At 39.0% G+C, this 13,698-nt stretch overlaps 1 protein-coding gene across 1 annotated transcript in view; it reads left to right on the top strand.

The window, feature by feature from the left end:
* The window catches only part of LOC104487108 (dynein axonemal heavy chain 5), a 175,453-nt gene that overhangs the window by 20,283 nt on the left and 141,472 nt on the right, over positions 1-13,698 (top strand). The window contains exons 15-25 of the mRNA XM_086742108.1: positions 743-838; positions 1,574-1,747; positions 1,839-1,928; positions 2,640-2,795; positions 3,503-3,642; positions 6,164-6,315; positions 9,697-9,904; positions 10,721-10,808; positions 10,928-11,051; positions 11,172-11,335; positions 13,575-13,667. Coding sequence (XP_086598234.1) covers positions 743-838; positions 1,574-1,747; positions 1,839-1,928; positions 2,640-2,795; positions 3,503-3,642; positions 6,164-6,315; positions 9,697-9,904; positions 10,721-10,808; positions 10,928-11,051; positions 11,172-11,335; positions 13,575-13,667 — 1,485 coding nt within the window. The remainder of the gene's footprint in view (positions 1-742; positions 839-1,573; positions 1,748-1,838; positions 1,929-2,639; positions 2,796-3,502; positions 3,643-6,163; positions 6,316-9,696; positions 9,905-10,720; positions 10,809-10,927; positions 11,052-11,171; positions 11,336-13,574; positions 13,668-13,698) is intronic.

Raw genomic sequence — 13,698 nt, 5'->3', positions numbered from 1 at the left:
GTTTTTATTAATTTTTTATAAACTAGGTTTTGTGTGATAGGTAGTGCTACAAACAACTTTTCCTAAACTTGTTGTTTTGAGATGCTTCTAGTCAGGAGCTGCCAAACTTGGTAGCCCAAGAGAGGTGAGACTGTCACAGTTCCATGCCCCCAGGTCCACTCAGCTGCAAGGCTGAGCATATAATTCCCAATAGGCGTGGATGCACGCGTGCATGCGTACACACAATACGTTTATACACAGGTCTGGCCACACAGCTCGACTCATACCAAAACCACAGCAATCATCCAATTACAAACCGTATTAATGGCCTCGTCCTGTACATCTCCGGGTGAGCAGAAGGAAAGCCTGTTAGTAGCTCTAGAGAGCCTACCAGTTTGCTCATCTTGATGGGTTTCATACCTGGACAGTAAGCTGAGTGCTCTCCTGTAGAGAGTAGCTGGTGAGTGTGCTATGTTCACTCTGAGTATGTTATTAGATTTCCTCAGCCTGTCCTTGATCCTTTGTGCTCCTTTGTGTTCATGAAGATGAGGCTTTAATCATATAATCTAACATTTCTTAATTTTTGTTTTCTTTGTTTAGAATGTAAATGCCTTTGTTCCTAGTGCTGTCCCTGATCTCTTTAATTCAGTGCTGAACACATGTCCTGGGGAGATAAAGCAAATTCCCCCAAAACTTTAGGGAAAGAATTTTGAATGAAATGAGAGCAACATTATAGACAATTTTTCTTTTTACCCTTCTCTAGTTTGAAAAAGATTACGCTGAATTTAAGAATCAAATTGCAGCATTGTATGAGTCCATACAAGACTTTGTGGATTCATGGTTTGAGAAGACCCTAACTGTAAGTAATTTGACAAATGTAAACTCCTCCTTCTGGTGCTCAGAAAGGCTGAGCACCCTCAGGTGCTACTGAACTCCTTCATTACTGCCAGTGTTCTGTACTGTGCTGGTGGCTGACTGAGAGAATGCAGGGAGTACATCAAGCCTATTACAAGTGTTCTGAAAGTCGCAGAAGTGCTGGAAGCTAATGTTCGTTGTTACTTGGTGCTAGTTTTGTGTTGCATCTTTCCTTACCAATTTTGTAGCCCTGTTTTTTTTAAGTTTCTTTTCTTTCTTCATCCTAGTGTTCCCTATGCTTCCTGTTGCATTTCTAAATTATTCCTGTTGGACTGGCAAAAGTAATGAAATAATTTCTGTCATCTGTTACCTTGGTGTCAGTACTGTTCATTGATTTGGGCCTTGATGATGATACAAGATGTTAATGAAGCATGAGTAAAGATGCAGCTGTTCTACCACAACTGTTTGCAGAAAAAAGTGTGATAGCTTGAGAGTCAGAAAAAAATTAAAAATATACTGTAATGGTAGCAGTTTATCAATTCATACTATGGTAAATATATTCTCTATGGGACAATATACAGAAGTAAAATTCACTAACTTGTCTAGATGGACTTTTCTATGTTTCTTAGAAAATAACTTACAAACATACATAACTTATGTTATAAAATCAATGTTTATGAACAATGACTTTCTGAACTATTAACATCTCCTGCAGTAAATGCTCCATCCTCTCTTTTAGACTGAACAGATGCTGGGACTTCTGATGAAGCTTGAACAAATAGGAAAAAATCATATTGATCTTAACGAGAAGTATACCATTGTTGTTCAACAGTACAGCCAAGACTTAGAGTTTGTTCAAAAACTCTACCAGAAGCAAAAAGAAAATCCACCTATACCACGTAATACACCACCAGTAAGAAAAATAAATGAAAGAGAAAAAAGACTTTGCTTCTTGACTGTTTTTAAGTTAATGGAAATATAACCTCACATCTTTTGTGTTTTAGGTAACAGGGAAGATTATGTGGGCTCAGCAGTTATACAGAAAAATTGACCATCCAATGACATTCCTTAAAAAGAAAGCCACACTTCTGAAGGTTGGAAATTAGCAGAGGAGGATTTATGCTAAGCTTTCGAGCATGTTGTTAACAAACACATGATTTATTTTTGTACTCCTAAGCTTACTTTTCTAGCAACTTGTATTCAAGCTCATCCAACAGGATAAGCGTTAGTGTTCCAGGGTATGAATTCCTTTTTGCAGCATTATTATTCTGCAGCTGAGGACAGTTACTTCCCTTGAGACATTAAGCTGATGACTTAGGCCAGTGCTTTTGTCCCTTCTGGGGTTTGACTCATGTTAATCCTGACAGCAGCACTGTTGGCTGTGTACCTAAGCTTAGAGCCTTCTGCTATGCTCTATAATGAAGCAGGCTCAGATATTTAACCTCAAACATTAGCCACACTTCGTGAAAGGATATCATTTTTATAGTTCTCTCAATGGGACATCCAGTGCCTTGTATAGGCCATAATATAGACTTTGTTTTATGGGCAAGACTGGGAGGAAAATTCAGGAAAAGTGTTACGTTGTTTAGAGTAGTTAAATACTTCTTAATAATTGAACTCCTACATGTATTTTTATGTTTCTCTGTCTTACTTTATCTCTAAAACTGTATAGGTTAAAGCTTTCTGTTTATTTTGTTTTCCTAATGGTGGTGAGGAAGAGCCTAGTGGAGGACATTTCCACTGTGTTGGACTCATCTAATTGATTAAGTGGTGTTTTTTTTTTCTTTTTTTCCCTTGAATTGCAGACAGTGGAAATGAAAAAGGTTGTTAAGAGCTACAATAAAATGGCTGCAGTTCTTTTGGAATTTGAACTTATTTATCATAGAGCCTGGTGCAGGTTTGCTGACCAGGCTAGAAATGCTCTGTGTGCTTCCTTACTTGTCAGGCACCCAGAAACCAAGGTAAATATGATTTATTCTTTGATTTACTGTTGCATGGTTTAGTATTGCATATTCTCCTCACATCATATAATGGATAGACAAAGACGGCATTAAAATAATCTTAGTAGGATTTAAAAAATGAACTTGTGGAATTGGTATTTTCTTTTTCCTTTTTTTCTTATATTTATGGTACAGACTTCATCACGTTTCTTCTTCGTAAAGCTCCTGCTTTATTCAGGGCATAAAAGAGGCAGTACCCAGCATATACGTATCTATTATTGACTTATTTACATATTGTTAGATTTTGTTTCATGTTTTATTTTCTATGTTAACCAACCTTTTAGTCAAGGAAGGAGTTTTTAATTAGATCATGGTCTTCTCTGTAGTGGTCAGCATCCGTGTGTTGACTATATTTCAATTATTCATTAATTTACTTTCAAAACTGCTTACTGAGACAGAAAATCTTACCATTCTTACCTCACAGATTATTTTTTCTGAAGTAGTGCAGAGAAATTGAAATCAGTGTGAGATATTGGTCGATTAATAACTTTGGAAAATCCAGATATTTGTAGAGGAGGATGAAGGTCTGTGTAGAAACATGGATATCCATTTAAAAAATCTTCTCTAGTAATCTAAGTCTTGTTATATGTTCCAGTTATGTCACACTATATGTAACCACCAAACTACTGCCTTATTTCCCCTCTCTCCCCCCGTACTGTTGCATGAAGGAATTACTTGTCAACTTGGACCCAGTGGTCCTGGAAGTCCTTTATGAAACAAAATACCTGAGAAAAATGAATTTTGAAGTTCCAGATGTGGTCCTTGACTTGTGTGCAGATGAAGAACAGATTAAAAGACATCAAATGGAGTGAGTGAACACTTTTGGGATTTGATTCTTGACTGCAAATGAGAGTCTGTTGCATATGCTTTTGATTTATTATAACTTTTCTCTTTGATGGAATTTAATTGAAATTTAATTGCTTTCCCCTGCATTTCCATAGTAATACTGGTAATACACAGTTGTTCCTGTCTCCACAAATAGCCCATTGCTAGAAATGCCTGCATGGCTTTGTTTTCTTACTGCAACAACTGCTCTGTAAGTGAGGCTTCTTGGTATTGCCAAGGCATCTATGCACTATAATATAGGGATTGCACTCCAAAATATTACAGTTAACATCAGAAGCTTTTTTTCTGTTAGAAAAATAGGCTGGAATTTACCACTTGATTAAGGTGCAACCCAAACATTTGTATAGGATGTTATCACTGAAGTTATAATTTGCTGTCTCGTGTTGAATATCTGAAATAACTTTTGTTGATTTTAAATAATTTCTTTCTACTTATTGTACCAGTTCAGTTCTGTGCTGGAAGAGTTCTTTTCATTCTCAAGGATGCTGATTATTAATTCTCTAACTCACTAAGCAAGGATGATAGGTCTTAAAAAAATCATCCTTTGTGAGATGTGTTAGAAGTGGACTTCAGACTGATTCCCCAAGTGAAGAAGGAATATTCAGAGACTGTAGAGTTTGTAACCCAGAACATTGAGAAGGCTGAGTACTCAATGACTTTTTTGCCTCAGTCTTCGCTGTTGAGGGCTCTAGCCACATCACCCAAGTAGCAGAAGGCAAAAGCCAGGGACTGGGAGAATGAAGAACTGCCCACTGTAGCAGAGGAGCAGATTCAAGGCCGTCTGAGGAACCTGAAGGTGCACAAGTCTGTGGGGCCTGATGAGTTGCATCCGCGGGTCCCGAGGGAACTGGCAGATGAAGTTGCCAAGTCGCTGGCCATCATATTTCAGAAACCATGGCAGGCTTGTGAGGTTCCTGCTGACTGGAAAAGAGGAAACACAACCCCCATTTTTAAAAAGGGAAACAAGGAAGAACAAGGGAACTACAGGCTGGTAAGTCTCACCTCTGTGCCTGGCCAAGGTCGTGGAGAAGATTCTTCTGGAAACTATGCTAAGGCACATGGAAAATAATCAAAATATTTTGACTCGAAGCTGTGTAGTGTGATTGACATGCTGGACGGAAGGGATACCATCCCGAGGGACCTTGACAGCTGGAGAGGTGGGCCCATGTGAACCTCATGAAGTTCAAGAAGGTCAAGTGCAAGGTCCTGCACGTGGGTCGAGGCAATCCGAAGCACAAATAGAGGCTGGGCAGAGAATGGATCAAGAACAGCTCTGAGGAGAGGGACTTGGGAATGCTGGTGGATGAGAAAGCCAACTGCATCCTGGCCAGCAGGTCAAGGGAGGTGATTCTGCCCCTCTACTTCGCTCTGGTGAGACCCCACCTGGAGTACTGCATCCAGCTCTGGAGCCCCCAACATAAGAAGGACATGGACCAGTTGGAACAAGTCCAGAAGAGGGCCATGAAGATGATAAGAGGGCTGGAGCACCTCTCCTATGAGGACACTTACTGACTCATTTGGGGCTGTTCAGCCTGGAGAAGAGGAGGCTCTGGGGAGACCTTATAGTGGTCTTCCAGTACTTGAAGGGGGTTTATAAGAAAGATGAGGAGAAACTCTTTAGCAGCACCTATTGTGAAAGGACGAGGGGTAATGGTTTTAAAATAGAGGGAGGTAGATTCCAACTGGACATTAGGAAAAAAAATTTTTACACTGAGGGTGGTGAAGCACTGGAACAGGTTGCCCAGAGCGGTGGTGGATGCCGCATCACTGGAAACATTCAAGGCCAGGTTGGATGAGGCTCTGAGCAACCTGATCTGGTTGGAGATGTTCCTGCTTCTTGCAGGGTGGTTGGACCAGATGACCTTTAAAGGTCCTTTCCAACCGAAACTATTCTGTGATTCTATGTTTAAAGTCATGGTTTTAATCTGCACAGAGCACAGCTATTACTTTTTTTTTTTGCAGGAGTTCTTGTAAGGAACTCATATATCTGACTTCTGAGTTGCATTCACTTCTAATTTTTGTTTATGCATTTTCATTATGTAGCTTCATTTTAATGGAACTATATTGGTCTTGATTCAGAATTTGGCTTATTTTTCTTCAGGATTTGGTGTCCTAAGTGGTTTGGATCTAGCTTTTCTTATAAGCAGTGTCATTTTATACCATGTCTTGTGAGATAGGAAGAAGGGGAAAAACCCACGATGTTTTCAATTTCCTTGGGTTTTTTACTGTATTTAGTTTTCCTTGGAAGAAAGTTTCTCTAAGTAGATCATAGTCACTTTACTGGAGAAACTTATTTCCCCAGTCTGGTTCTGCTGTTAATGGGGAGAAAGAGGCTTAGTTTGAGCTCGGAAGAGCTGGGAAGTGTTCTTGTTTCTAACATGTGGTCAGAAGTTGCAAATCTTATTAACAGAAAATGTATCCAAATTTCGGTATGTTTCAAATGTCTGAATTAAGCACATTCTTAAAATAATCCTGTCTTGCAGGCTCCAGAATCTATTGATCAATTACAAAGAGCGTCTGAATGGGATTCCTTTTATGCTTAAACCACTGATGAAACCATTCATAGAACAAGTTGAGGATGCCCTTACTCCAGGCATGATGCAGCTGTCGTGGACTTCTTTGAAAATCAATAAATGTATGTAGTAGGAGAAGTGGAGAACTGTTGATGCTGTTAGATGGTAGCAGCCAGGTATTTCCTTGTCAGTTTTAGGAAGAGCACTCCAATCTAGATGAGAGAAAAACATGCCAGGTCCCTCCCTCCCTGCTGACTCTGGAAGTAAATCAGACATGAATAAGGTGAAAACGGTGTCCTGCTCTAAGCTGTGTTGACAGCTGTCTTTGAACAGCCCTGTTAAGTCATTTACTTTATCAGGTATATCCTTTTTTCCCCTCCCTGGTGATGCTCCTTTACCACTCTTATGTTCCCCCACATAAACAACCCACCCCTTTTTATTCTTGTGATAAAGTGGAAGCAGAATCACTGTAGAATAACAGTTTCTTGAAATTTTCCAGAATTTCTTAATCCTACGAAATGTTATCAGTCACTGTATCGAGATTACTTGATGAGGAGCACAGTGAGAGAATAAGTGCTCTGGTGCTAAAAAAAATGTAAAAGCAATACAATAGTTATCACTCTTCTTATTTTTCTTCTTTTTAATTTTTTTTTCCTTAAGAAAGTTGCTTTCTAGCTCCTTGCTTTTGGAAAATAATTAGTGTTTTAAAAGGATTGGTTTTGCTCGCCCTCACCTCTATCAATTGAGGTATTACAAATTCAGCTGAGAGCACACTGAAGTTACTGAATTAATTTACAGCTGTGTAACTGAGTAAATGGTTTGACTACTATCCATACTACTGTATGATGGGAGAGCCTGTACAGCCTTGAGTTTCGAGATTTCTTGTAAACTTCTGTGGATAACATTGCATCATATATTACGTACGTCTTGTGTTGCAGTTCCATTTTTTAATTGCATGCATTTTCATTTACTGGGCTTAAGCTGTTGCACAACACTTTTAAAATTTTCATGCATTTTTACTTATTTTTCCCCTATCAATATTTCTTTGATCTTTTTCCGTGTAAGTGACTACATGATGAAAAAGTTAAGAGCTCTTCTCCTGCCTGCAGTCTGGTTTTATTCCTCTGTGAAAAAATGTATTTGTGACTGACCTCTTCACTTTAGGTAGACAATTATATCTTGACTGCTGCAAGAATGTGAGACAAGAGAACAGGCATGGGGTACTTCAATAATGTCTGTTGTCTTTTCTATAGAAAAATCTTAATAAGTTATACTGAACATTCTAAAAGTGACATGTCTAAATTCAGGGTTGGAATTAGTAAGTGATATATAGTATTTGGAGATTGCTGCCCAAATCCTAAATTTATCTTAAAAAAAAAACCTTGGTTTTAATCCCCAATTAAAAATTTGAGCTTTTTCCACACGACTAGTAAGATACGACCTTATTTCTATCAAATACAGCATTAAATTGATTAGCTGTTATAAAAGTGTCATTTAAATGGACATATATAAAACCAGCAGCAAGACTTTATGTTGCAGTTCTGTGAGAAAACAATAGTTCATGCTTGTAAATCAATTTTCAGTTGAGGTAGACTGATGTTAGGCTTTCACTTTTCTTCTTCAAAATGAAAAGCTGCAAGCCTAAATCTGAACATGAAATGGGGCATGGATCTGTGCAGGTGTTCATTTGTGACCAGTGTTTAAGGCAGGGCTGGCCACCTTTTAGCTTTACTTGGCCTTTGCTTGACCAGAGCATGAAAACCAATGGCAAGTGATTTTTCATGTTTGTTTTGTAGCTCTAAAATTAATTTTTGTGTTTTATTTACATAGTTTAGTTACGCATCATAAGGAAGGTCTTTACAGCATTATTATTACGGAAAAGATGGGGAGAGACTGTTCAGTAGGGCCTGTTGTGACAGGACTAGGGGTGACGGTTTTAAAATAGAAGGAGGTAGATTTAGATTAGATATTAGGGAAAAAAATGTTTACACTGAGGGTTGTAGAATATTGGAACAGGTTGCCCAGAGGGGTGGTGGATGGCCCATCCCTGGAAACGTTCAAGGCCAGGCTGGATGAGGCTCTGAGCAACCTGATCTGGTTGGAGATGTCCCTGCTCCTTGTAGGGGGGGTTGAACTAGGTGACCTTTGAAGGTCCCTTCCAACCCAAACCATTCTATGATTCCATAATTTATTCATTTAGATACTCTCTGCACTGTGTTAAACATCCGAATAGCTATAATTCAGGTTTTAATGATTCTTTGGATCAGCATTTGCTCTGGTGGAAACTGGCCTTTTTTGCAAGACAGAGGTTATGGAGCAAAAGTATCTGCGCTATCCTGTTTCCTGCTGCTGCAGCTGGAATGCAATCACCCCTAGAAAGAAATACTTTTCTTGAGTGTATGCATCATATCTTTTTGAGGATGTGCAATGTCTAGCATGCCCGGAATGTACGTTGGAGACTTACAAATGAGCCATTAGTTCAGTGTATACAAAAGAACTCTGACCTGCCAGTGATGTGCTGAACTCACTATGCGTGAGCTTAATGTCTTAAGTGCCTTATCTCCGTCTAATACGTGGAAGTATAGGGGCCCATGGTTGCCTTCTAGACTAAAACTCAGGAGAAAAAGTGAAAAAGTAGATTTAGGACTACCTAATTTATATATTTAAAAAACCCTAAGGAATTGGTTAGATTATTTGTCCATTTTAGTCAATAAAAAAGACAAGCTCCATCATTAACTTCCTAATAGGAATAAATGATGTTTTTCACTTAAAGCATCAGCAGTTGCACACCACTGTCACACTGCTGTGTCTTAGATATCATAGTGATTTCTTTCTATATACAGTAATAAAGAGTATCGGTGATTCAAATGATACCATCTGGTAAATAACAAATGCAAAGACAAAGGGTGTCAGGTGACATATTTCTTTCTTTTTTTACAATGAAAGTATGAAGGACAGGGAAATAATTTATCCACTCTATTCAGAAACAGTCATTTTTACCCAATTTAATAAACACATCTGTTAAAGGAGTCAGTTTATCTCTTTCCAAAGCAAGTTAGGTCATATGTATGAAAGAGGGAATCTATTGGTTTAACCAGTATGTAATCTGGGCTGGAGGAATTTTAGCTATTCAGTTTATAAGTTAATTACAATGATAAAAGTACTGTATTTCCCTGTGGATATATGTAGAAAGACCAAAATAATTTTTGGACAATTGTATCCTTTCTGTTTTCCACTGTATTTTGTTCATCCTTTTCATTACTATGTTCTTTAATACATAAAAGAAGAGATATTTGAAGGCTATTATACAATTTATTATAAAATGGTTTCATTTAAAGACTCCAAAGTAGAGTAAGTCCATCATGTTTTGATTCCAGGCCTTAATTGCATATTGCATTGCCATTAAATCCTAATATTATTGTAATACCGATGGAGTGGGGGAGATGAGATTTAAGGGGTCTGTATTTTGCATGATCTATTTTCATTTTGTTTTCCTTGCTTAGTTATTGAGAATGTTTACAGTACCCTGAGGGAGCTGGACTATGTAGTCAAAGAAACAGCTGATACCTTGGAATGCAGAATTGAAAGAATTCTGGAGGATATGTCAAACACTGCTCTGATAATTTTGCCAGAAGATGAACCTATAGATGTGCTTTCTTTCCTGGAACAAACAGAAAAGCTTGCTATCTCTTCTGCTCACAAACTGTCTCAGTAGGTATATTCATTGTATAGATTTGAAGACCGTATTCGGGAGGAATTATTTACGTATGACTTTTTATGTACAGAGAGTTTACTTTTAACATTTCATTTTAACAGAGTACTAGTCTAAAGCAAAATGGTATATCTCAGGATGCAGGGAGAAACTCCCAAGTATCTTCAATACAGCAGATGTAAGATTGCATCTATAGTATTTACCATTTCATATTTTTCTTCTTATAGCATTCTAATCAGTAGCAAGAAAAATGAAGATGGATAAGACTTGAAATTTCATCCCCAGTTAATTGCTTGATTCTTAATGCTAGCTAGCGAATGTTAGACTTCCCATTCTCCCAGTGCTGCAGACTTTTTGGCCTGTGCTTATTTTCCAGGTTATAGCAGAATAGTTGTTCAGATCTTCTCCAAAATATGTCTGTGTTCACTGTGCCAAATAAAATACCTTCTATTTTTTTTTGTTTGTTTTTATTTTAGTAATTCTGATTTCACAGATTAACTCACTGTATCATTGTGATAAGCCTGTTTTATTAACTATAGCTGGAAAATAACTTATTTTTCTTTGATTATTATGAAGTCCAGTAGAATCAGATATAACAGAGTCTGACAAGTGAGTTTCTTTGTAGTCTTCATATCTTGGTGTCTTACATTCTCTGTATGCCCAAGCAATAGGAACGAACTGAAAAGTATAAGGGTGTTTACCTGCACATACAGTTCTTCACAGCGCATTGCGACTGGGGATATGTGCCTGGAAAACAGCAAAGAATATTCCTTATGTTTGATTCCCTGTGGGTGACCGTAAGGTTGTTTTTGTAGACAGAGTCAGCAAGTGGAATGCTCTGCGTACGAACTGGTAGATGTTCTTAAGCACAGGCTAAAAGCAGATGCCGGGAGAACTCTGGAGGTAAGAGGACCTCTACAGTGTAAAAAGTAACCTTTTATAACCTAGTTAGATACTTGATATTTCACTTACATGCTGGATAATATGGTTATTTTCCTAAGAATTTCCCTTTAACTCTTCAGGATTCATATGCCTGTACAAATCTCGACATGAAACAGAAAACACGCTGCCAAGAATGCCTGTCCTGTAGTTGCTATAATCTGATGGGACAGCTTTGTCAGAAGAATACTGAGTCTTTGGTCAGATGTGAGTCTGGTTTTTTTTTTTTCAGATATGTTTAATTTTTAAATATAATTTAAAGATTTTTTTCCCCCAAACTTATTGCAGTAAAAAATATAACCTCACTGAAATATTGTATTTTTTTAGGCATGAAGATTTCTTTAGAGTCCTTAAGACATCGGTTGCGTGTTGTCAACTCTAGGTATCAGATGACCAAGTTTGTAGAGACACAGAGGGTTCCTTTGTTCAAAGCTGAAATTCAACTGGCTATTCCGAATGTTGTCTTGAGACCAAGTCTTGAAGATATTCAGGTAACAAAATAATTGCATATCTCAGTCATTTATGGTAAAATGTTTATAAATGCATTGTTTAAAAACAACATGTGCAAGTTTAATCTGGTATAAGAACTAAAAGGAAGGGGAAAAAAAGATTAAAAGTTTATTGAGCTCATGACATCATTGAGTGCTAAGGACACAAAGCCACTGATCAGATTTGTTATGCAGGCCAGCAGAAGGAACTGTTTTCCTAAAAGCTCAGTAACTCATTGTCGTAGTTCAGCCCTGATCAGGACCAGACTACGCAGTCTCTCTCCCGCTCCCCCCACCCTCCGAGAGAACAGGGGGAGATGATATAAGAAAAACGGCTCAAGGTTTGAGATAAGGACGGGGAGAAATCCTTAAAGTTACCGTCACGGGCAAAACAGACTCGACTTGGGGAAAACTATTCATTTATTTTCTAAAATTAGCAGGAGAATGAGACAGGGAACAAGATAACCTCCCCCCACCCCTCCCTCTTCCCGGGCTTAACATTATCTCCACTACCTTCCCCTCCCGAGCGGCACGGGGGGGGAAAAGGGAATGGGGGTCGCGGTCAGTTCATCACGCGTTGTTTTACGCCGCTGTATCATCGTCAGGGGAAGAACTCCTCGCATTCCTCCTCTGCTCCAGCGTGGGGTCCCTCCCACGGGCCACAGTCCTCCGTGAAACTGCTCCGGCGTGGGTCATCTCTTCCACGGGGTGCAGTCCCTCTAGAACAGCTGTCCCAGCGGGCCCTCCACGGGCCACAGCCTCCTTCAGGCCTCCACCTGCTCTGGCGTGGGGTCCTCCACGAGCTGCAGGTGGATCTCTGCCCCTCCGTGGACCTCCATGGGCTGCAGGGGGACAACCCGCTCCACCATGGTCTTCACCACGAGTTGCAGAGGAATCTTGGCCAGGAGCCATATTACTCCTCCCCCTCCTTCTGAACTGACCTTGGCGTCTGCAGCCGTTCCTCACAACAGGCTGGCAGACGCCTCTCAGGATCCTTTTTACATCTTATTCACTTCTCATCTCCTCTCCACTTCTTGCAGCCAGGCCGGGCCGAGTCGGGCCCAGTCGGCTGCCCGGCGGGAGGCCAGAGGGTGAGGCCTGCAAGGCCCATGAGGCTCGCGCCTCCCCCTCTCTGCCCCCCGCTCAGCTACTTCACATCTTCTCCTCCCTCTTTTTCCTGTTTTCCCCTACTTAAATACGTTATCGCAGAGGCGTTATCACGGGACATTCTGCTACCAATTGGCTCGGCCTTGGCCAGCAGCAGGTCCGCCCTAGGCCCGGCCGAGTCCACTGAACAAAGGGGAGCGACTTCTAGCAGTTTCCTACAGAAGCTACCACCTTAAGCCCCCCCTTACTAACAAAACCACGACACTCATGTTCACAACACTCTACTTAGCGGCAAACGTTTCAAGGTGAATGCAAAAATAAAAATGAATGGCATTGATACAGCCTGATTTGACTTTAACATTCTGCAGTAGTGAATTGTAAAGAAAAATATTACCAGCATGAAGCCCTAACCTGTGGAAAAATTTGAACACTCATTTAAACTTATACTAATTCAGCAAAATTCTTACGCATATACTTACAGTCTGCTATGATGTCTGAAATTATTTGCAAATATTAGTTGTTTATGGTGTTGATTTGTGGACTTTTCATTTAGCATTGTCACTGTCAAAGTCAGTAGTTGAATTCTTTCACAGATTTCATTTGCAGCTTTCATGATGTTGTCAGTAAGAAATCAGACTGCAAAGTGTAGTTTAAAAAACTATAGATAGAAGTTACATAATAATGTCTATAGTTTCATATATAAATTATAGACTATACCATCACAAATTCAGACAAATATATTCAGGCCTTGTTATGTGAATATGAAAACTATTGTTATTAATAATAAATAACTATGTTTATGACCAATATAAGGGGAAATAGTACCATAATTCAGTTATTATCCCCAGGGATTCATGATTACTGTTCATAAAGCTCTCTTACGTTCTTGTTTGAAAACCATGTAAATGTAGGACTGTGATAAAGCTTTATGGAGTACTCTTTCCCCTTACAAAATGTGTTTTGGGTGATCCTACTTTATGCTTATTAGAATATTTCCTGTAAAGGTAGAGGTATAATTTTTCCATTTTGGTATTGTTTGAAGGATCCCTTTTTTATTTTTTTTTCTTTTTTTTTTCCCACTCTTACTTGTGTAAGAGTGCTTGTGTGCTAAAGGTGTATGTTTTGCTGTTTTCAGAGTGCTGTAAACAAAGCAGTAAATATCATATTATCAATAGCCAAAGATATCCCTCTGTGGAAATTTGCTTACTTACATCATAAACAACAGCAGGTGAGTATTTTATTTTAATTATTTAAAAATG

Source organism: Chlamydotis macqueenii, chromosome 2 (assembly GCF_036417535.1).
Source record: "Chlamydotis macqueenii isolate bChlMac1 chromosome 2, bChlMac1.mat, whole genome shotgun sequence".
NCBI classification, from domain to species: Eukaryota; Metazoa; Chordata; class Aves; order Otidiformes; family Otididae; genus Chlamydotis; species Chlamydotis macqueenii.
Note: the sequence above shows the minus strand (reverse complement) of the source record. Positions and strands in the feature narration are given on the sequence as shown.